This window comes from Delphinus delphis, chromosome 2 (assembly GCF_949987515.2).
Source record: "Delphinus delphis chromosome 2, mDelDel1.2, whole genome shotgun sequence".
Lineage (NCBI taxonomy): Eukaryota > Metazoa > Chordata > Mammalia > Artiodactyla > Delphinidae > Delphinus > Delphinus delphis.
In genome coordinates this window covers 92,501,568-92,525,878 of record NC_082684.1, presented here as the reverse complement: position 1 = coordinate 92,525,878, position 24,311 = coordinate 92,501,568, and the positions used below count along the sequence as shown (strand labels likewise).

Sequence of the window (24,311 nt, the reverse complement as noted above, 5' to 3'; positions counted from 1 at the left end):
GGGGTGGAGGGTGGGGGAGACAGGCAGATGCAGAGAAAAAGGAACAGGGATACAGAGAAAGAACAGGCTTCAGACAGAGAAGGATACAGATAAGAATTATACTGAGTTTATACGATAGGTAGGAACTGTTTCAGAAAAGAGGAAAGGGCAGTGATGTTTAGGATTAAAGGTCCAGAAGGAAGACCAAGAGGCAATTAGTGAGTGGAATGGTTAAGCCAGGACAACACTGTCCAAATGGGCACGTATGGGCTCAAACAGAAGACAGGACAGAACAGAGTTAAGGCCAAATTGAGGAGAAATTTAATATCCACATTAAAGAGTTTAGGCAATGAGGTAATGATGGGCCTCTAAAGGTTTCTGAACTAAAAAGTAACACCGTGAAAAGACTGCTTTAAGAAGATCATTTCACAGTGAATATTCTCAATATCTATTAAGGTTTCTTTGCCTCTTAACCAAAAATTCCAAAATCTAATTATATAGTTTGGGTCTTTATTTGCTCTGTATCTGTATTTAGATGCCTTACCATATCACCAGAAACTCATCATTTTGCCTCCAAAATCATTTCCCATACTACATTCCCTAACTTTCCCAGCATCCATACGTCAGCTTTCCTTATCTTCTATTCCTTTCCTTCTTCCGTTTCTCTCCTCCCTCCTTCCCTTCCTTTCTAGACACAGGCAATCATCAATTCCAACTGAACTCTCCTTTATAGTCTTAAGAATCTACTCATTGAGATATCCACCAACAATTCCCCATTTCAGGCATTTCTGCAATGGAGAGTAGAACTGGCATCCCTTTAGCCAGTATTTTTGGCATCCAACTCACACTGCACACAATGCCTCTTGACACATGTTTTCAAATACCCCACACCTCATGTTTCTGTCTTCCAGGCTCTACTCTTTGCCTGGAATGGCCGGTCACCTCTCTCAGCCTGGGAAGGCCATAACTTTCTTTTCAGATCCAGCTTAAATTCAAGGCACATTCTCTAGGTATTTAGGCACTCTCTCCTCCATACTCTCAGGACTCCTGATAAATTCTCTTATTAACAGTGGGTATTTTTTACTGTGACTGTTCTGTGGCACTCTCCCCAGTTAGACACTAGGACACTATAAGGTAGAGATCATGTCCTGCTTATCTGTATCCCAGCATCCAGCATAATACCCAGCCCAGTGAAGTTAACACATATATTTGCTGAATTAAAGAAACTGGATGATGTCTTAAGTCAAAAAATAAAGACTATTCCCCTGGAAGCTCTCCCTATCCAAAGACCTACCCAACTTCGTCACTCAATAAACATTTCATTAAAACACTTACACACAGTATTTAACAAGGTGTTGGTGATCTGGGCCTATCTACAAACTCAACCTGATATATCACTCACCACTATGTACATTGTTTTCAAGAACACTCAGCTATCTGTAGGTCTCTGGACATCCTCTCTTACTCCTCCCTGCCTCTATACCTGCTGTTTTGTCTGCTCGGGAGTCTTTCCGACTGCCTGTCTACCTAGGAAATTTCTATTTATTCAACTTTTGTCTGGTTGCTGTCTCCTTAGTAAAACCGGCTCTGACTTCTTTCTTTTCTGATCTCCCTAGACCCAAGAACACCTCCCTCACTGCACTCATTACTTTATGCTGGATCAGTTTTTTTCTTTATCTGTTTCCACTACTATTTCGTAAACTCCCTGAGTATCAAACCCTGTTGTGTTTATCTCCGTGTTCCCAATGCTCAGCCTCAAGGCCTAGAGGAGGGGAAGGAGAGGGAAGAGAAATAACAGAAGTAGCTGACATTTAAAAGCACCTAGTTACCAAGCATTGTTTCTAGCACATTACACTGACTACTTCTTTAAGTACCTCTTCCTATTATGCCTATTTCGTGGTAAAACTAAGATAACAGAAAGGTTAAGAATTTGCAAATCTAGTCCCAAGTGTAGTAAGTAAAGGAGCCGGAGATCTTAATCCAGGTGGTATGGCTATCCTTTGGTCTATTGCCTTTCTGGAATGGTGTCAGCAAACTTTCTCTGCCAAGGACCAGATGGCAAATATTTTAGATTTTGTGAGCTATTTAGACTCTGTCACAACTACTCAACTCTGCTTTTGCAGTGCAAAAGTAGCCACAGCCCATATATGGCTGTGTTCCAGCAAGAGGCTATTCTACAAAAACAGGTGGTAAGTCTGATTAGGACTGTAAGCCAGTTTGTTCATCTAGAAATTCAATAAATGTTCATCAAATTAAATTGGATCTAATGATGTTGGAAACCAAAACCTTCTCCCTGCCCTCAAGGAAAACTTTTTCCCTTATCATATCCTAAAGCCCTCAGCAGTTGCAGCCTTTAAGCCTTTACTCGGCAGGCAAATCCACTGTAGGCACTCAAAAACCAGTTTCAGAACTGAAGTCAATGGGATGGACATGGGGCCCTGATCTTTGTGCTAAGCTCCCACCCGTGAACTCCACCTCAAGAGACTGTTGGATCTTAGCCAGATGTCCCTGCCCCCAGCAATGAAGTCTCACAAATAGATAACCTTTACTTCTAAGAAGAGAAGCTACTCCAAGGTTCTAGCCTGTACCTCCAACCCTTACCTGGCCTCCATCTGAGGTTTCTCATGTTATCAGTATAAATACAATATTACCGGAAACAGTAGGCAAACAGAAAAAACTTCCACACTTCAGTGGGCCACAAGTTTCAACCCTAAGCAGTGAAGACTTCTTGGTGTTCCAGAATGTTGTTCCACAGCAGTCATGAGCACTGCTCTAACCTAGATCTTTTTATGTAAGTAGTATAATAATGAGAAAAGTAGGTATGAAAAAAAAAGGATGAGAAAAAGAGGAGCTTATTGAATTGTAAATTTCTTTTTTTTTTTCACTTCACTTCAGTGACATAAACCCCACCCTACAAAAGAACCATCTGAATTGACATATACACACTATTACATATAAAAGATAACTAATGAGAAGCTACTGTATAGCCCAGGGAACTCTATTCAGTGCTCTAATGACCTATATGGGAATGGAGTCTAGAAGAGAGTGGACATATGTATATGTATGGCTGATTCGCTTTGCTGTACGGCAGAAACTAACACAACATTGTAAATCAAGTATACTCCAATAAAAAATATTAATTTGAAAAAAAAAGAACCATTTGCTTTATATTTCACAATATTTTGACATCCTATTGGAACTGAGCAGAACCCTGCAGTACCCTCCTCCCCCCCATTACAAAACCAAGAAGTTAATGACTAGGACAATAGAGTCAGAGACTCAGTGTCTGATGTACATTCCTGAGTTGTTTCACAGATACTATAACTGTCACCAGAGAAAACAGCTAACTGCATGGTGGCCAGCTGTAGCCATGACATAAGCTACTCCAACTTGAGCAGTACTGAGTCTATCGCTAGCACAATTCCAAGAACTGGCCTCAAGAGAACGGGATTAACATTATTGCTCATAATAATATATATCTTTGTGGGCATCAAAATAATTGTGGTTTGCTCTGCCTATATATGTAAGCGGACAACTAAAATTGTCAGCAACGAGATGCTATAGACCCATGATGACACCTTCCACTCTGAGAATACAGCACCCTATGTCAGAATGAAGAAGGTACAGAAGATAGACCTTCACCCCTAATCCCATAGAAATGGAATGATGTTCTGATAAGTGGGGATATGTAAGCAGCTCTTTGCAGGAAACCACCCTCAGCAGGAAGCCCCTGTTCTTGTCACTTTAGCAAAGTTATATTGTAACTAACTCTTAAACCAGGCAGGCCCATGCTCTACTCATCTCAGGCCCAAGCACACCTTTCAAATCTTTTAATCACACAAAACCCTGCCTAACTTGTTGGTTCTTTCCATCGATCAAAGTAGAAATGAAGAATAAGTAATTAGCAGATGACCAGATCTCTTCCCTAGCTTCCCCTTCAGTAATCTCCTGATCAAACTGTGTGAACAAGATAACATCTAGAGGAAGATCAGGAGGGGTCAACAAGCCTGCACACAAGCCTGCACGCGGTGAGGGATGGCAACAACTCTGACCCCCATCTCAATGATTAACTGGGATTACTTTTCTGTTTCCCTTTAAAAGATTTCATGGCCTAGCAAAATCTTCGGAGATGTTTTTTGTTTGTTTGCTTGTTTGTTTGTTTGTTTTGCGGTACGCGGGCCTCTCACTGCTGTGGCCTCCCCCCGTTGCGGATCACAGGCTCCGGAAGCGCAGGCTCAGCGGCCATGGCTCACGGGCCCAGCCGCTCCACGGCACGTGGGATCTTCCCGGACTGGGGCACGAACCCGTGTCCCCTGCATCGGCAGGCGGACTCTCAACCACTGCGCCACCAGGGAAGCCCGGAGATGGTTTTTGAGGGATGCTGAGTCCACCATTTCCCCAGATTGCCGGCATTCTGATTAAAGGCACCTTTCCTTTCTACCAGCATTTGTGAGCACATAATTGATTTTGTAAGCAGAGAGCAGCGGGACTCGATTCGTTCCATAACACTATGAAGTACATGTCCTATTATCCATTATCTTCAAAACAGGCAATCACAGAACTAGAAACAAAGTATACCAACTGCATGACAAGGATCATATATGCTGCTCATGGACACTCAGACCAGAGAGGTTGTTAGTATAATATCCCGATTTAATTCTAGTGAGAAATACTTTGTTGTTGAAATTCACCGAAGAAGGTAACATAACTTATCCTAGGTGCTACAAGATGCTTCCCAACAGAAAAAAAAATTTTTAACAGCAAAATAAACTATAAATGTACATTTAAAATATTATTAGATCATCACTTTGGTTTTTGACCCCTAAACTGAGTTGGGCTCACATTTGGAAAAGTGCATGACGCTGCCAGTGAATTTACCCTACCCACTGTAATTCTGTGGTTGCCATAGGCCAGAGAGGGAGAATTACAATGGTGAATTACGAACTTCTTGAGGGCAGGAAGTATGTATTATTCACCTTTGCCTCGCCAGAAAATCTGGCATATAGCAGACCAGGAAATGTTTGTTAATAAATGAATGAATGAATTTAATGAAGCCAAGAATCTAGATAATTAAGTTTGCCGAAACACATATGTTCTCCAAATTCCTTCAAGCATGCTTCAAAATCAGTATAATCCATAGGGACATTGGAAACTTTCCATCTGTGAGTGGGGAAACAACCCATGCCCTTATTTTCTCCAGCAGACTCACCGTCTTGAGTGTTTGGACTCAGGATTTGGGTCTTGAGTTCCTGCAGGCTAATTCCCAGACACCTGCAGATCTCCTTGGGGCTATAGGGTTCAGAGTGAAGGGTATCTTCTGTGATCAACAACATTTCTTCCAGACTGACCCCCAGCTTGGCCTGCACCTCCTCCAGCCGCAACACTTCCTCCCATGGCAAGCATTTGTGCTTAGCCAGCAGCTGCAAGTTCAAACCAAGAGAATGGTCAGTTTTCATTTCAGATATTGATATGCACTATTTTAATGAGCCAGATTCAACTTTAAGCTTTTTTGTTTCCATTCAACCTATCCACAATTCCCACCATTGCTTGAAAATGCACGCTTGGTTCAGATGTTTGAAATTAAACATGCTTGTGTGACACTCACAGGCTAGTTGAGCATTCTTCCTAAAAAAACTAATCCTCCACTGATTTTTTTGCCTGTCACCACTTTCCCTCAGGGCTATTTCTTTGAATAATTTTGTCCTTTTGTCCCTATTCAGTTCATCCCCAATACACCACTCTCTATAAAGTCTACAGAAAACTATTCAAATCTCACATGATCTGGGTCCTGAGGTGGGCACTGCATGCCCGATTTCATTTGAGCACTTCCTGTTTACAACATGCCTCTTTGAAATGGCTAATGAATTTAAGTATCTGGGCGTTTGGAGTCAAGTCCCAGATTTTAAATGAAAACCTCATTGGTGACCTTACGAAACACCACTGCATTAGGTCATTGGTGGTAGTAGAGCTGTATGTTTCTCCACCCTCAAGAAAAGAGTTTGGCTTCCAGTTGCATCCTGAGGCACCCCCTCAATCTACTGCAGAGGGTGAGATATAAACCAAACCTTTGTAACCTGGTCCACTCATGGGAACCTCGCTCCAGAATGTGTGTCCCTCATTTTTCCCAAACTACCCTTCGGAGCAGGTAACAATCAAAACGGTGAAGGTATCTCTCACCCTGAGGTCTACAAAATTCATTCCCCAGGTGTGAGGACCGCAGGTGCAGACAGCACAGATGGCAAAAAGAAGCAAACAAAAGAAGGGGAAATGTGCATCTGATTTACTCTTCTATTATGCTGATGATTTGATTTTCTTTCTTTTTCACAGGAAGCAGATTTACCAAAAGACCATTGTACTTGGTTAGGGCCTCTCACTTCTGAAGAATGTTAATAACAGTAGTTCTTATATTCATTAATCCTCTTTTTAAAACTCTGGCTCATACATTTGAAAGGAGTTAATGATTTTAAGGCAGAACTGGTGAAAAAGACAATAGAATTACATTTTTCTGTCCAGTTATTTCACAGAACATGGTGCCATTTTTTTTTTTTTTTTTTTTTTTGCGGTACGTGGGCCTCTCACTGTTGTGGCCTCTCCCGCTGCGGAGCACAGGCTCCGGACGCGCAGGCTCAGCGGCCATGGCTCACGGACCCAGCCGCTCCGCGGCATGTGGGATCTTCCTGGACCGGGGCACGAACCGGTGTCCCCTGCATCGGCAGGCGGACTCTCAACCACTGCGCCACCAGGGAAGCCCCATGGTGCCATTTTTAAAGCAAGGCTACAAGCTAGGACCTTTCTTCTGACCTTGTTTGCTTAGCACATTTAATGTTTATTAGCAGTGCTAGATTGACACCTCCATAGACTAACTCATTCATTCATTCAACTCATTCATTCATGGTCTCTATGCCAGTGTATTCCAAAAATAATTTCAGAAAACTTATAGACATACACAAAACAAAAGAAAAACATACAATATATTTATTTTATACAGAAAAAGAGCTGAAGTGGATGATCTCCTAGAATTACACTTCCTCGAAACACAGATCCAAATCCAACTGAGGTAAACAATGAAGTTAACAGAAATAATTCACACTTGTATAGCGCTGTGTGATTTAAACGTGCTTTTTATTTCTTTTCAGCCTTGACAGCTCTGTGAGATAGGTATTATTACCCTATTTAAGAGATGAGAGTGACTTGCCCGAAGTCACCTACCTAGTAAGAACAGAGTTGGAAATTTAACCCGTGTCCTGTACCTCTTTCTTGCTTCCCCAAGGCCACATTCTCAATGGGTTATGCTTGATATCCATGTCACACTACTCATTTTAGCTCAAATCACCACTCAAGTTTTAGAAATGGTTTCTAAATACAAACTAAGTTTTGTGTTAGAAGTGAACATTCCAGTGATTTAAAACACTTTGATAGAGGGGTTCCTTCTAAAATAAGAAGGAAATGGGAAAAAAAAATCAAAGAACGACCCCCAAGTGATGAGAATGGGCTCTTCCTAAGAACCTTGCAGTAAACACCATCTCCAAGTTCCCAACCCTGACCTCACGTGAACAAGTCACTTTGCCTCAGGCACTTGATCCCAGGAAACTGGCCCAGGACTGTGTGGGGAGAAAGTCTTCGAGGGTTGCCTGCTGCCTACAAAGCTGTTTTCAAAGGCAGCCTCCCAATGCACTTTTGTTCCACAAACAGAGGCACTAACATTCAGTCTAGCAATATCCCAGTTTGCTGTTCCGCCACTTAGCTCTCAGCTGGAGGGTCCACGTGGCCAATTGGGTGTGTATTTCAATTAAGAATGAAACCTACCACAAGTCCTCAATGACAGCTGCACAGCCATGAGTCGCTGAGTAGTGCACTACATTTTAGGAGTAAAATCAGAAAGCTGCTTAAGCCCTTTAAAATTTGGCCCAGGAAACAGAAAGATGACTTGCAGATGAGGGAAGTGGGTGGGTAAGATCTGTTGCCCAAGACAGAACTTCATGAGGGCATTTGCCGCTCACAGCCCTGTTGCCTGGCCCTACTTCACATTTGTGAAGCAGGGCTAGGAGTCAGGGCTATGGGTCATTTTGTGACAAGTTCCTCACTCAGCAGCAGGGTGGGGATATACGAGAAAGCGATTCTTTGTCAACATCTACCATTTTCTTTTCACCACTATAAACATTAGGTGTTTATTTCCGATTCCATTCCTGGGAGGTTCCTGAGCCTGGCTGATGCTCTGTGGACAAGAAAGCAGGCAACGAATATTTTGTCCACAGTCATGGAAAGATGTAGATAAATAGTGCTAGGACCCTGTCTTAGGTTGGTTTCTCTCAGAAGCAGGCCGTGAGACAAGAATTTAGGGGGAGAGGGAGATACAGAGAAGTGCTGGTAGAGGAGTCTTAAATGAGACAGGAAGAGAAGCCAAGATGAAGTGCAGTGATGTGAGAGGTGAAGCGGGGCCTGCTGGACCCTCTGGGACCTGTATGTATAAAGCTCGGATGTGTCCTACGCATAGACAAGAAAGCTCAGATATTTACCCGCTAACTCTCATCCACCATTGATTGAGGGCTGATTCCAAGGGTGTTAGCTCCCCAGACTTCCAGGCTGTCTCATGTGCAAACTCAGCGTTCTCCTGCAGCTAGAAGACATCTTCAGTCTGAGAGGGTCTCTGGGGCTTCTATTAAGAGGGTGTGGTAGGAGAGTGCTGTCATATGGACTCGAACTCAGGAGGCTGTCTGTCAGAACCCACCTCTCTCTGACGTTCTCATTGCATTTTGCAGTATTAACAAGTCAACGGAAAAGTGTCAAGTCTTTCTCTTCACCAGCTCAGCAAAGGATAAAATTTCAAATCCCTTCTCTGACAAGCTGTTTTCCACACAACAAAAGCAGCTGTGTTGTTGTTGGTTTGGGTTCTATAAATCACCCACGCTTATTTTTAAAATTTGAAGAAACACATAACAATTTGAAGTTTAAAAAAATTACAAAGTATAAAAGAAATCACCTGTAATCATCCCAATAAGATAACCACCAATCTCCCAACTGATATCCTATGATACATTTTTTATGCATACTTCTTACACACGTACACACATACAGTTTGACATGAATGGGATCATACATAACTGTTTTTATCGTGGATACTTTTTTTTTTTTTTTTTTTGGCTTATCTCCCCCTCACCCTCCTCCAACTTCATGGAGCCATTCCACAGTGACTTCATGCCCATGTTCTGCTCATAATCATCATGAACACATTCACAATGTTGACCTTCCCCAGTGCTGGTCATCCCCACTCTCCACATTCTCCAAAATTCTCCTGAATTTTCCCGGTTTCCCTCTCACCTCTCTGGTCCTTACATTTCCACCCATGACTCAGTTTTCTCCTTTCATTATTATTGAAGCCATCTCCCAAATTTAAACCCCGGCCTTCTGCTCTTCTCTTGCCACATTCTCTCCCTCAGCAAACTGAACTCAGCCCTTGGTTTCAACTATTATCTCAAAATAGTTGAAAGACTATTGTCCAAGCCAAGTGAAACATTCCAACCTCAAATTTCTAACCACTTATAAGAAAATTCCATGGGGAAGTATCATCACCTCCCACTTTCATATCACCTTCCATCCTACCTTCCCCATATCTATGAGTGCTTTCCACCCATCATTTCAGCTTAAAACTACAGCCCTTTTCGACTCAACACTTAGCCTTTACCTGCACATGTCTGCATGCCATGCGTGTTCACTGCAGGGTATGAAGCACTCATGGCTCCTGACTGCATGGAGCTCAGAGTCAACCCGAGGAGACAGGCATCAATTAATAATTATATAGTGAAGAACTTACTCCATTTGTGATAAACTACTATAATGGAAAAATATAGGATGTGGCAAGAGCATATAAAAGGGCATTTAACATAATGGAAGTGGGGAGGGTGGTCATTCCTCAACGTAATGGCATTTAAGCCAAAAGGAAGACAGACACCCAATCACAGAGAGCCTTATACCTGACCCTTTACTAGGTTCTGTCAGAGATTCTTTCATATCCCTCTCGTTATCCCGTCCCTCCTGACACTTTAAGACCCACTTCTCTTCAACCAAACAAAAGTTCCTGCTGCCAGCTTAATATTTCTAGAATACCTTGCTAACATTTGCACTTCCAGGACCAAGCCTGGGTGATCCTCAGCACAGCACTCAAGGTCCTGCTACACCTGGTTCCACTATTCCCCAGTGTGTGTGTGCTCTGCCCTGCAGCCAGGACTCACTGTCCTGGGATACTCCACACCAGTATCCTGGCAGAGTGAGCTCAACTAAATCAATAGGCTGAGTGAAACTGGCTACATTCCTGGGTGTTTGGTTTTTCTCCACTCAAATTCAAGAAAACTGCAGAAGCCCTGAGAATATTATACCACTTCTCCTCACCAGACAAAGAATAAGCTCCATATTGACCACTAAGTGGCAGGAGCTAAAAAAAAAAAAAAAAGAACTGGATGAGTGCTGGCCACTAACCAGACACGCTCTGTAAAAAATCACACTGTAAATTTTCCTTGAAGCGTCAAAGGACCACATGAAACCCTCTCCTTCATTGCTGCACATGTTGCCACAAGAAGCTCAGGGTATGCAAAATGCAACAGCATAATTTCCCTTCCCTTTTTGACTTCCCATAATACTTATTATCAGCATCACACATTTTATCCCTCAATATAATTAAGGGATACTCTTTTTTATAGACATAAGGCAATTCTGGAAAAAAAATTTTTTTTAATTTGTTTATTTTTGGCTGCATTGGGTCTTCGTTGCTATGCCTGGGCTTTTTCTAGTTGTGGCGAGCGGGGGCTACTCTTCATTGTGGTGCATGGACTTCTCATTGTGGTGGCTTCTCTTGTTGCGGAGCACGGGCTCTAGGCGCGCGTGCTTCAGTAGTTGTGGCTCGCAGGCTCTAGAGCACAGGCTCAGTAGTTGTGGCGCACGGGGTTTGTTGCTCCGTGGCATCTGGGATCCTCCCAGACAAGGGCTCCAAATCTCTCTCCTGCATTGGCAGGGAGATTCCTAACCACTGTGCCACCAGGGAAGTCCCCCAATTCTGGAAAAGCTTAAGCCACTGAATATGTATAAAATATGAAAAACTTTGTGCTCATTAAAGATTTCTGGCTACTTTGTTAATTTAAGAACATAAAAATGTGCTTCACTTAAAAGACTCATTTGGTGGTGGGATGAACTGGGAGACTGGGATTGACATATATACACTAATATGTATAAAATGGATAACTAATAAGAACCTGCTATAGAAAACAGTAAAATAAAATTCAAAAAAAAAGAATCATTTACGCAAATAATAATTATAAATCTCTATTGTGTTTGCCTTGAAATGTTTTAAATTTTAGTTCAAATGCCTCTGCAAGACTCTGACTTTTAATGAATCTGCATTAATTAGTTTGGGGAAGCTGTTAGAAAGAGAGGAGCAGGGAGGAAGAGAGAGAGAGGGAGAGAAAGGAGACTTAAGAACAGAAGAAACTACCAACATTAAAGCAAAACAAAGAAAAATCATCTTCATTGGTTTAGTGTACTTCCCTGTGCTAAGTAGACACAAAAGGTACTCATTTTTCAAAAAGGTACCTTGGGGAAATAGGAGGAGAGGAAAAATAAGTGTTATTTATTACAATTTTTCCATGTGGAGCTCTACTTAATCAGAATCATTTTCAAAACTATCCTCAGGGCTTCCCTGGTGGCACAGTGGTTGAGAGTCCGCTTGCCGATGCAGGGGACACGAGTCCGTGCCCCAGTCCGGGAGGATGGGCCCGTGAGCCATGGCCGCTGAGCCTGCGCGTCCGGAGCCTGTGCTCTGCAACGGGAGAGGCCACAACAGTGAGAGGCCCGCGTACCGCAAAAAAACAAAACAAAACAAAACAAAAATCCTGATCTGTCATTTCTCCACTAACACTTCATTTTTATTGTCTGAAAGCAGCAAGTTTATTCAGATTAAGACAAGCTTCTTTACTTTTTTTACGAGAGTTTATTTCCTGATTTAATGAGACCATTTCCAAACAAAAATTATATTCATTCACACATTGCTGAAAATGGAAGAATGGCACCATACTGTAATTAAAATAAGCTTAGCAGAATTCCAGCCTATATTCCCTAGGCAAGAGCATATTCTTGGCATCAAGATCTATCTGCAGAGCCTATATTAGCAGTTTTATCTTTATTTCCCTTTTGTATATAACCTTGGATTCTCATGATTTGCAGCAACGTGATTTAGAAAACATTCTGCATCTTGATAAAGGCTTTCAATTTTCTTTCTTCCATATTTCAAAAGAGAGAAAAATTCAGAGTACTTAAAATAATGTATTTTATCTACATCAAGTGGGAGGAGTGTGTGGTAAAAAGCCAATTTCACTGACCAAAGTACCTCTAAAATGCACATGGAGTTATACAGTTAAACTCAGAAGACAGCCTCAAGAACAAAAAGTTCTGCAGCGGATTAAGGTTTTCAGCTACTGCTCCAGAAAGAGAAGCCCTTTTTCTAGTTCACTCCCAAAAGACACCTCCCTCTCCCAGCCTGACAACTTTCACTACAGAGCTTCAGCACCACAATTTTATTTCTCATTTTCTTCTTGCATCTTTGGAAAAGCGTCATTACAATATGAACCCATTTCACACATCTCATACTTGTTTTGGCTCACCTATGAGTCTCATAAATGATATCTAATTTCGTGATAAAACTCTGAAAACAATGTTGTGTACGTCTGAGGTCTCCTCAGGAAGGCAGCACTTACTCATATACCTCAAAATAAAAAGTCAACAAGAATAAGCCCTTAAACAAATAAGACACTAATTTCTTCCATCTCCTGAAAGAACAAGTTTGCCCTAAGAGGGAAAAACATTCACTGAAGCCTTTGACATTGAAAAGTTTACTGCACTACTTCTTCTCATATATGCACTGATCAGAAGAGTTTAATATTGAAACATTTCTTTCATAGAATTTTTAGAAATTATCTGAATAAGTAAATTACATATTTAAAACACTTAAATCATGATTTAAAAAAATGTTTAACACTAAAATTTTCCAGAAAAAAAAAAAACTTTTATTTTCTGGCTCATCCATTCCCAACTTCACAACTTCAGGGGATGGGAGTAAGGGGCAAAGTGGTAGGTCAGCCCAAGGGATAACGACACCTTACCCAGCTCCATGGTATCTACTTCAGTGCTGGGCACACCCTATGCACTTGTAAAAAACTGTGAAATTGAGCAAAATAAATATGACAGGGCGGTAACCCAGGGAATAGTTTTTCATTTATTCAACACATGTTGTGTGTTGCCTGTGCCTACTTCAGCCTAAGCACTATACCAGGCCTTAGAGTTAACAAGATGGACAGTCTTGGCCCTCAGGTAAAATCAAGTCAGAAAGAAGAGACAGACATCAAACAACTGTGATAAGTATACCTGAGAGGTGCAAGTGCTATGAAATACAAAGAGAGCCTCACCTTAGTCTGGGAGTAAGGAAGTCAAGGAAGGCTTTTCTGAGGGACACTTAGGCTGAGACTTCATAGAGGGCTGGAGCAAGAGCATTCTGGGCATGTACAAGTCCCTGCGGTGAGAATGAGCATCATGGCTAGAGTGTAAAGGGACTGAGGGATGCTAAGAGAGGAAGAGGATGAGGCACATATCGGATCCTGCAGTTCTCTCCAGGAAGTGAGAAGGACTTTTGACTTTATTCCAATGAAATGTAAAGTATCTGAAAGGTGTTAAGCAGGGGAACTACCTGATCAGATTTAAATTTGTAAACCATCATTCTATCTGCTATGTGAAGGATGACGGGGAGAAAGCATGGTAGAGCTCCTGACCAAGATTCTACTCCCCAGCTCCCAGCCTCAGTTCTCTCCAACTTTTAAATCATAACATGTGCCATTCTAGATCTTACATAACATTTAATTTCTGTGCCACTTTTTAGAGTACCTGTTTACATACCACCTGATCAAATACTAACCATTTCCTATTTCAAATCCCCCTAACCTTTACTCTCTACTCTCTCTATTCTTATGTCCTGTATCCTTTTGTATATCTTCATGCTAAGTGTACAACAGGTATTCAGTGAATACTTCCTAAGTAGATTTAAGGCTAGACTAGCAAGTGTCTTTTAAGCTGTGGAAGAGAGAACTGCCAAGACTCCTTTCTGGTGTGCATTTCCCTAGTAGACACCAAGCCTGTATTTTTAGAAGGAACAGTGATGGCCAATGGTGCATGTGAGAGGACTGAGGGTTGAGGCTATCGTCACTTTTGTCGAAGAAACAAGATTAGTTATGGTCACCTCCCATCATTCACCCCAACTATCTTTCTCCACCCGTGGACCTAACCCATGGCCTGTACTACACAGATATAAGTTGAGCTGTCCTCTTCTCCCCATTTCCACCCTAGAAGACTCAACTGTGAAGTTCACATAGTTTCCAAATAGCTAGAGGTTGCAAGGCACACCTATATGTTTATTTATCTCCTGAGTTTGAAATCAAATTTCTCTGTATTAAAAAACTTCAGTTAGGACATTGCTGCAGTCAGAATGTTGCCCTAAATTTTAGGGAAACAGACAAAATAATAGGGAACAAAGAGAAAAAGAACAGGAGAAAGCCTAGTGAAACTTCAAGTTTCACTAGTTTGCCAAGTTCATACCTTTGCAGCCAGCCGACACTCCATCACCCTGATATTGAAATGAGAAGTTGCTGCTTTATTCATTTCCACACAACTGTTGGCAATCACAAACACTGCTCCACTTGGGAGTTTCACATCAGTTGCCCTCAGAGGACTAAATTCTATTAACTTGGCCTATTGAGAAAAAAATGACAGGTGAGATACAATGTATTAGAATTCAGAAAATATTTAACCATTTACGCATTTATTTACCTTAGTAAAAATTTTTCCCCAAAATGCATCCATTTATTCATTCAAATATTATTTACTGACTTCCAGGCACTGTACTAGGCACTGAAGATACAAGAATGAATGGGACAGACACTGTCCCTGCCCTCATAGAGATTACAATCTAGTGGGAAAGGCAGTCAAGTAGTCAAATACACTGCCAGGTGGTGTTAAAAGGGTAGCAAAGCACAGGGCACTATATAGAAACACAGTTGTAGCACCTGATCAGATATAGCCTAGTGTAGGTGCCCCTGAAAAAAAGGGAAATCTAAACTGAGACTTAAAGGATGAGCGAAAGTAGGACAGACAGAGGGTTTCTTTACCCAAACAGGATGTCAAGAAGAGGGAAGAGTATAAGCAAGTTCACAGGCAAAAAATAACATGAGGTGTTAATAGAGTTTTGGGTATTGCAATGTAGCTGGAGCTTAGTGTTTGAGGGATGAGCCATGGTGAGAGGATAGAACTGAGCGAAGGGCAGGTAAAGCAGGGGTCAGATCATGAAGTACTTTGCAAGCCCAAAGAATTTGGACTTTGTTCAGACTCTACAGCTAACTTATGTTAACAACAGGACTCTTGCCATCATGTCTGCTTGTCAGGTCTCATCCAAAAGACCCAGAGTATTTTCTTAGCATTAAACCAAATTTCCTCATGCCTCCTGTCTTTGGCTTAGGGGAATCAACAACAAATACTCTTAATAAGAAGAAATCCAGGTATTCTTGGAAAATAGCCAAACCTGTAGGAATCTGATCGAAAACTAAGGAAAGATTTTAAAGAAATGTCTGTTTCTATTTTGGAAATGGTCAGTTTATGGCAACTATGAAAACCTCTGCTCTGTCTGTGGGAGTTGATAACCAAGGGGAAGTGGTATTGGCTAAGGAATTCATTCCTGGCTTCCTGTCAACATTCTTTTCCCTACCACTAAAGCCCCAAAAATGTTGGCAGAGAAAAATGATACCATAGAGTAAATTACAAAAAAGAGGACGAGTGAATATATGTGGTAAGAGAACTAACATTTGGGTTTAAAACCAACAGGAGATTATGAAAATGCCATGAGACGAAATGATTTGGGACAAGAGCGAGAAAAGAGGTCCCAATAACTAGGGAGTTGAGAAATCGCATGCTAACAATGAATTAGAAGGATGGGGGGAAAAAAAACCCTAGACACCTGAGGTATGATTCTGGAAGCTTAAGGGAGAGGTGATCAACATGAAACAGAGTCAGTGAACTGGTGATAGCCTTGAATTACAAAGCAGTTGAGAAATACCATCCTACAATAGAGCCTAAAAGAATAGGCTGCCCAGAAAAAAAAGCACTCTGGGGATCTCAAGGCCTTCCTCTCTGGGTGAACATTCCCTGGTGGATATTTCCAAATAGCTCAATGCCACCTACAGTTCCTTCTTCTGCAAGAAATGATATGGACTGGTCCATCCCTCCTCCTTCAGTGCCAGTGTAATGCTCACTCTTGGCGCAGATTTCTGCAAGTTCCACCTGGAAAAGTAAAAATTGATTTGCACTGTGAGTAAATCATAATCTATTGCTCATTCATTTCCTACTCCAGACATGACATATGGGTTTGAATTCCAGTGCAGCTCTGATCAACTGATAGTAGCTGCCTGCAGCATTGGGTTAACAAGAACTCCAAGACTACCATTAAGCTCAATAGGAAAACATACAAAGATCAATTAATGTCTGCTATGAGTTGGAATGAGATATTGACTGTGCATGTTGTGTACAGTCTCGTCCCGCAGTACCCATAGGAGATTCGTTCCAGGACCCCACGGGATACCAAACTCTGAGGATGCTCAAGTTCCTTATATAATATGTCAAAGTACTTGCACATAACCTATGCACATCCTCTCATATACTTTAGATAATCTCTAGATTACTTATAGTACTTAATACAATGTAAACACTACGTAAATAGTTGTAAATACAATGTGAATGCCGTGTAAATAGTTGCCAGTGTGCAGCGAATTCAAGTTTTGCTTTTTGGAACTTTCTGGACTATTTTTTGGAATATTTCTGATCCATGGTTGGTTGAATCTGCAGATGCAGAACCTGAAGATATAAGGAGGGCCGACTGTATTTGCTCTCCCTAAAAGACTCCACAGGGCAAGCAGTGTCTCCTGTATTTGCTCCATTCCCTCTCTAGACTGGCATCACCAAAAATCTCATATGGGCACTCACTCATTTCTGCCTCAGCTTTGTCTCCCAACAGTGGACTACTCCACAGTCTCCCCACAGCCAAAGTGAGGTCATCCAACCTTATTTTCTGGTCCAAAAGTAATGCTTCCTCTGTGGCTTTTCCATTAAATGTAAGAATCAGAACTAGTGTCATCTCATCAGACACACCTTCCTCCAATCAAGATGAAGAGGCCCAATACATTAACACATTTCTAATCCAAACTGAAAATGTCAAAATATCTATTTAAGAATCTTCTATGGCCTCCTATTCCTTCTATGGCTTCTTATTTCCTAGAAATAAGTTCAAATTCCTCAACCTGGCATTTCAAAGCTTTCCAAAATGTGCAACCAATTTACACATGAAATCATATTATCTACCACTCTTTTCCAATTATATTTGTCTCCATGACCATCTCACACATTTATGTAACCTGGTATTATTTCCTGTCTTCTCTCATATAAATCCTATTGCCATCCAATATCTGGCTTATTGGCTACCTACTATGGGCAAGTCCACTCAAATCTTCCTCCATCACACAGTCTTCCTCAAATACTGTTCCCACTACGGCATCCTGCTTCTCTAAACCCTCACAACACTAACAGTATAATCCACTTACCCTACTATTCATTCACTCATTCATTTTTTTTTTCTTCTAAGACTTGATTCAAGCCTTTATTTCTTACCTGTTTTACTGGAAGATTCCCCTACAGTGATCATTGTGAAGCACTGATATAATCATCTCTTGCTTGCTTGGTTGCCAGTGCCTTGACGATCATACTTTTCATTGTGGTACACAACATCTCTAATGACTTATCCCTTGCTCACACCTCCATCCTGCTCTCTCACCACTAACCCCGTAAACCCTAGGCTCAGACCACTGGAAAAATGCTGTTCCTCGTCACCCCCAGGCTCTCTCAGTGCCTTTAAAACTGTGATTTCCTGTCCTCCTCACTCAGTACTCCTCTCTCCAGCATCCCCCACTCGTCATCAGGATTAACCCAAGTGTCACCTCTCCCTTGGAGCCCTCACCACCGCCCAAAGGCACACACACTCCACATAATCCCTCTTCTGTGCTCCCTGTATATAACTCTATGCTCATTTACCAAACCATGCTTTAAGTGTGGCCTTCCTTGTGTGTTTATCCATCAGTCTATGAGAGCCCATGCAGTGCCCAGACCAGAGCCCACTTAACTAATAAGACTGAATCACATAGTGTTCATTATTGCTCTTTAATAGTGTCAGGTTTCAATCACATCTATTTACCCCAGAAAATTGTCAGTCCTGTGAGAAACAGATAAAATAGCTGTTTCTTTTGTGTCCCCTACCTCACACAATGCTGAGCACAAAGTAAATACTCAAAAACAACCCGCTGCTTTCACTTTCTGAGAATAGCTGCCCAAACATCATTTGATAGATCCTGTAAGTGTCATATTCCTTGTTGGATTCACTAACATTAATTTTGCTTCATGACACGAGGTAAGCTTGGTATTTTGACGTAATGGGCATTGTGCGTGGCCTAATGAACACACCAGAACCAGCAATCTTCCATAATAGGCACATTAAAAATAAATTAGTAATCAAAAGGTCAAAACACTTGGATTTTAAAATGTAAAGAAACAATATACCCAGGAGAAGAAGTCCATGCACGATTCATGAGGAATGAGGAGACCTGGGTCCTTACATAACTGTGACAGTGGCCAGTGTGAAAAGTCACCTCCCCACAACAGCAGTAACAGTCATACTTACATGCTAAGTACCTGGCATTATCTCTCCTTTAGGCCTCCAAACAACTCTCTGCTTATCCTTATTATACAGATGAGGAAAATGGGACTTGGAGACATAAACAGTGGAGAAGCCAGGATTTGAACCTCATCTGCCTGACTCCAAAGTTTGTGTTCTTTTCACACTGGACTTTTATTACTCCCCTACCCACTGCCAAATAATATAACCGAATAACATAGCCTATTTTTTTCACTACCTCACAGGAATGTGAAATGACAAATGAGATCACCAAAATTTAAGTACTGTCCCTCTTAAGAGGAAAGAAACTAAGGCATCGAGAAGTATATGCTTATTGTTTTTAAAAGCCTCTGAATGCGTGGCAACAATGGTATACTTTACCAGAAATAGGTTAATTTTTCCAGACTACCTATCTCCACGAAATTCAGAGGGACCCCAGGAGTCCCCAGCATCTCTGTGTCAAGGAGAGTCCATCTGCAGGGCTGCAGACATCCCTATACTTTGCTGATACCTCTCGTGCTGAATTCTGACATGTGGATCTCATTACTGGACAGACAATAACCATGAGTTTTAAATGGAGGAAACAAAAAGAAAATGAAGATAAGAAAGATGAAGGAAAGGATGACTCATTTTACAGTCCCCCCGGAATGCATGAGGAACTCAGTGGTAAATATAGAGGAAAGAAACTAGTACCAGAAGCTTCCAAATCTTGATTAAAGCCCCAACCCTCCTGCCAACGAGCTAGGTGACCTTAGATAGATTGCTTAACTTTTCTGAGTTTCCATTTCTTCATAGACTATTAATAACAATAATAGTTTTCACAGTTAGAATTTATTGACTACTTACTATATGCCAGGTATTGTTCCAATTGCTTTATATGAATTAATCATTTACTTCTCACAATGACTCTATAAGATAGGTATCTCCTCCTCATTTTACAGACAAGGAAACTGAGTGGGTTTATTAGTTGAGACTAGGCTAGTAATTACTAAAGCTGAAATTCAAACTCCACTTGTCTAACCCCAGAGCCCACACTCTTAATCACCAGGCTATATTACCTCCCATCCATAATATGGAGAAAAATACCTACCTCCCTGGCTACGGGATTATTGTGATTATCCAGTGAATTAGATAAAAACATCCCATAAACTCTAATGAAGTATACAACTTTAAATTTCATTCTTTTTACAGAATGAATAAGGAATCATCTGACTTATACAAGTAAGTAGCTAAATCCCAAGCCAAATGTAAAAACAGGTTTAATTAATCTGGAACTCAGGACCATTTTTTGAACTGTGCAGGGGGAGTTCCCTAGTGGTTAGGATTCCAGGATTTCACTCTCATGGCCCTGGGTTCAATCCCTGTTTGGGGAACTAAGATCCCACAAGCCTCGAGGTGCAGTCAAAAAAAAAAAAAATTTTTTTTTTAAACTGTTCAGGGAAAGAGAGAACTTAAAAGATTCTGGGTGTCCCTAAGAGAACCAATTCAACAATAAACTGTAATGGAGCTTGAGACAAACAGGAGAATGTGTGTTCCATTTAAAGCATCCCAGTCTAGGGCTTCCCTGGTGGTGTAGTGGTTAAGAACCCTCCTGCCAATGCAGGGGACACGGGTTCAAGCCCTGGTCCGGGAAGATCCCACATGCCGCGGAGCAACTAAGCCCGTGCGCCACAACTGCTGAGCCTGCACTCTAGAGCCCCCAAGCCACAACTACTGAGCCCACATGCCACAGCTACTGAAGCCTGCGTGCCTAGAGCCTGTGCTCCGCAACAAGAGAAGCCACCACAGTGAGAAGCGCGCGCACCACAATGAAGAGTAGCCCCCGCTCACCGCAACTAGAGAGAGCCCACGCGCAGCAATGAAGACCCAAAGCAGCCAATAAATAAATAAAAATCTTAAAAAAAATAAATAAATAAAAATAAAGCATTCCAGTCTAAATTGGGGGGCAGGGGGAGGGGGGAGGTGGGCAGGGCGGAGAGGCGTGGAGGGGGGAGTCCCTGCCTGCCAAACAAAACATGCCTGTAGTATAAACTTCAACTGCAGGCCCACAGGCGGCTCCCCAGTGGCCCTATCCCTTCACCCCCATACTAAAAGCAAAAAGGTCAAATCCTAAATTGTTATGAGATGTGAAGAAACTAGACACAAAAGATTTTTTTCTAATTTCAAATCTTGTTTAAGGAAAAACTTGCATGCCTCCGACAATAAGCAAAAATCAGTGCTAGGCCCATAGCCTTAGCCAGGGATGGCATGACCTGAACTCAGAGAACAATTAATGGAGGGGCCTTAATAGCAGGGGATGTAAACGGGAGCAGAGAATGCCTATCATTCTGGGTGATGTGAGGGAGACATGTGAGCCTGCCTCACCCTTTCTATCCTTGCGGACACTGGAAATAGAACCGTAAAATGTGCTCCAAGAGTTATAATCAGGCAGAGTGACGTGCAAAGACACTGAATACTCCATACACACTTGAATTATGTAAAATATCAAGAGATTTCATGAGAATAAGAAGGAGCTGTCGAAAACACATTAACAAAAGTGTATGGAAAGAAGCCTATCGGAAGTTAACTTCCAGAACAAACCGAATCACGCTTTGTGACCACCTAGAGGGCTGGGGTAGGGAGGGTGGGAGGGAGGGAGACGCAAGAGGGAGGAGATATGGGAATATATGCATACATATAGCTGATTCACTTTGTTATACAGCAGAAACTAACACACCATTGTAAAGCAATTATACCCCAATAAAGATGTTAAAAAAATCAATAAATAAAAAATTATTAGGCAAACATCATAGTAACAATTCTTACAGGCAAGATACACTAATGGATAAATGGATGAAAGTTTGAAGAGAAACAGAACAGTTACAGAAATTATTCCAAGACACTTATGAATTACAAAAGGAAAAATAGTGGAGAAATCTATCAGGCAGCAACTCAACTAAATGATAAAGTTTAAAATCACTAGTAATAAGATATATCAACATCATGATAGAATGCATAAAGAAGGACACATCACTTCTGTGATATTCTTGCCAAAAAATGCATTACCTCAATCTAATCATGACAAAAAAATCTGACAAACCCAAATTGATAGATATGAAAGTACTAAATAACTGACTGCAAAATAACTGAGCAGGACTTTTCATAGTATCAGGGTCATGGAAGACAAAGAATGAGGAACTGCCACAGATTGGAAAAGCTTAAGGAGAGACCATTAAATGCAACGTAGAATCCTGGATTAGATCCTGGAACAGAAAAAGAACATTAGGAGGAAAACTGGCGAAGTTTGAATGAGGTCTATAGTATAGTTAATAGTATTGTATCAATGTTAATTTCCTGGTTTTGAAAATTGCACTATGGATATATAAGTTGTTAACATGAGGGAAAATGAGGTGATGTGTGTACCTGAACTCTATTATTTTTTAGCAGCTTTTTTGTGGTAGAAGTGACATACACATATTTAGTATAAATTTTAATAAGCTTGACACATGTATCACCCCATCAAATCATCACCACAAGAAAGTGAACACCTATCCATCACCTCTAAAAGTTTCCTAATGGCCTTTTGTGGCAGCATAATTCTTTCTGAGATCCATCCATGTCATTTGTAGTTCATCCCTTCATACTGCTGGTAGTATTCCATTGCATGCCTATACCACCGTTTGTTTGTTCATTTGTCGGTTGACGGACATTTGGGTTGTTTTTAGCTTTGGGCTATTGTAGATAGAGCTGCTGTGAGCATTGGTGTATAACAAAAAAAAAAAAGAACAAACAAATCAAATTCGAGGACCGAGGACCGGATCCCTGATGCCTGAGGGATTCTGAGGTTCACCCCCTTCACCTATCCCCCAAGCCCCTCCCCGCAACACACAGGCAACCTGAGAACCCTCAGGCAAAAACAGCAAAGCTCTAATGAAGAAGGGACTCATTCCCCTCCCACCAATGTATCAATATCTTCTTCTGTCCTTACACCTGAGCATGTCAAGAGCCCCAGGCGCCTCCAATCTCCAGATTGTCAGAAGACAATCTGACTACATGAGAAATTTTTCCGCAGTTTGTAGCCAATAAACTCATTTCTATTTTGACTCCTGCCCTCTGGACAGTTAGGAGAACCCTGGCATTATTCATGGATCTTCTTTTAAAGCTACTGAAGATAGTTAATGAGGCTACTTTAGCCCTCTGTGTGGCTCTTCTCTTGAAGCAGCCTGGGAAAGAACCAAAAATCACATGGCCTCCCAAATTAAACAGTGTACCCATCTGCTGACCAGGGGGGATCCAGTAATAACAGAAATAACAGGGTTAGGTTTCATAGTCACTGAGAAGGGCTAAAGATTCATAAATGTGTTGCCTAGCTAAGACTGGACGTTTATAAAGACAATAAAAATACAAAAGACTTCCAGATATCAATACAGCAAACTTTATTTTTGTTTAGCAGTTTTACTAATGAGATTGTTAAAAGTAGAATAATTATGTAGACAGAAAATGTTCATCTTTCCCTATGGGAAGCCTTGCTATTAAGAACACGGACCCTAACCGAGACAGCATCATCCAGCTATTGTAGGTCACCGACAAGTGCAAGTTAAGAGAAAAGAAGGAAATGAACAGCCCCATTCATTCATTCAACAGTCATTTAAATACTAGCATCCTACAGATAAGTGGACAGGTCACTCAGTGTCTTCCCTCAAGGAGCTCACAATATTGATAATGGCTTCAGGTAAACAAGTCCTTCAAAAGAAAGTGTAAAACTAGTGTGCCAGACAATGATTTGCCCCCTAGATGTGCTGTCCACCCACCTCCATCCTACTATCTGCCCAGGAGGCTGCCCAGCATCAACTATATCGAGAGGCTCCTGTGCACTCTGCTTTCCACTGGGTTTTTTCAGCAGAGGACTCTGGCAGGAAATGGGGAATGAGGGAGGGGGGAGTGAGGTCACGCTGCCAAGATCACCTTCAGACACAAGGGCGTTAACAGCTCAGCTACAACTAGTCCTCATTACCTACTACACCTTTGGAAATAGTCGCTGTGAAATAAATTGCCCTTGATTATTGAGTGTGCTATTTCTTGTCATGACCCTGGCTGATATATCTAGATAAGGTGAAAATGTTAATGGCTCCTCTGACTTTTCTTTGCCTCAGATACTTTCTCCCCCTGCAATCCTTCTCCACCTTAACTTTCAAAATGCCTGGGTTCTTACTTGGGGCTATTTTCAAATTCTTCCCCAAATTGGCAAACCTGTCAGGAAGACCCCAGCCAAGTAGGAGAAACTTCATGAAACAGCACCAAGGTAAATTTTAAAAAGACTGAGATAGACTTGCTTTGTTTTGTAACATGGCTGATGACCAAACTCTAACTTGTGGACACTTTGGAGTGTTCTAAGCTGGGGGCGGGGGGGGGGGGGGGGGGGGGGGGGAGTAGGCTTGCTTTAATTAGAAAAAGAAGAAGAAGGAGGCTATTATTTCTTCTTCACATCTCTAACTCAAAGAGATTAGTAACTTTCAGATTTTTTGCTTCAAGAACAGTTGCCTGAGGACAATGA

At 41.5% G+C, this 24,311-nt stretch overlaps 1 protein-coding gene across 7 annotated transcripts in view; it reads right to left on the bottom strand.

The window, feature by feature from the left end:
• The window catches only part of GALK2 (galactokinase 2), a 137,315-nt gene that overhangs the window by 39,211 nt on the left and 73,793 nt on the right, over positions 1 to 24,311 (bottom strand). For all 7 annotated transcript variants that reach the window (XM_060005212.1, XM_060005211.1, XM_060005214.1 and 4 more), the window contains 3 exons: positions 16,243 to 16,341; positions 14,608 to 14,760; positions 5,189 to 5,399 (listed from right to left, as the gene is read on the bottom strand). In XM_060005212.1, the coding sequence (XP_059861195.1) occupies positions 5,189 to 5,399; positions 14,608 to 14,760; positions 16,243 to 16,341 (463 nt within the window). The remainder of the gene's footprint in view (positions 1 to 5,188; positions 5,400 to 14,607; positions 14,761 to 16,242; positions 16,342 to 24,311) is intronic.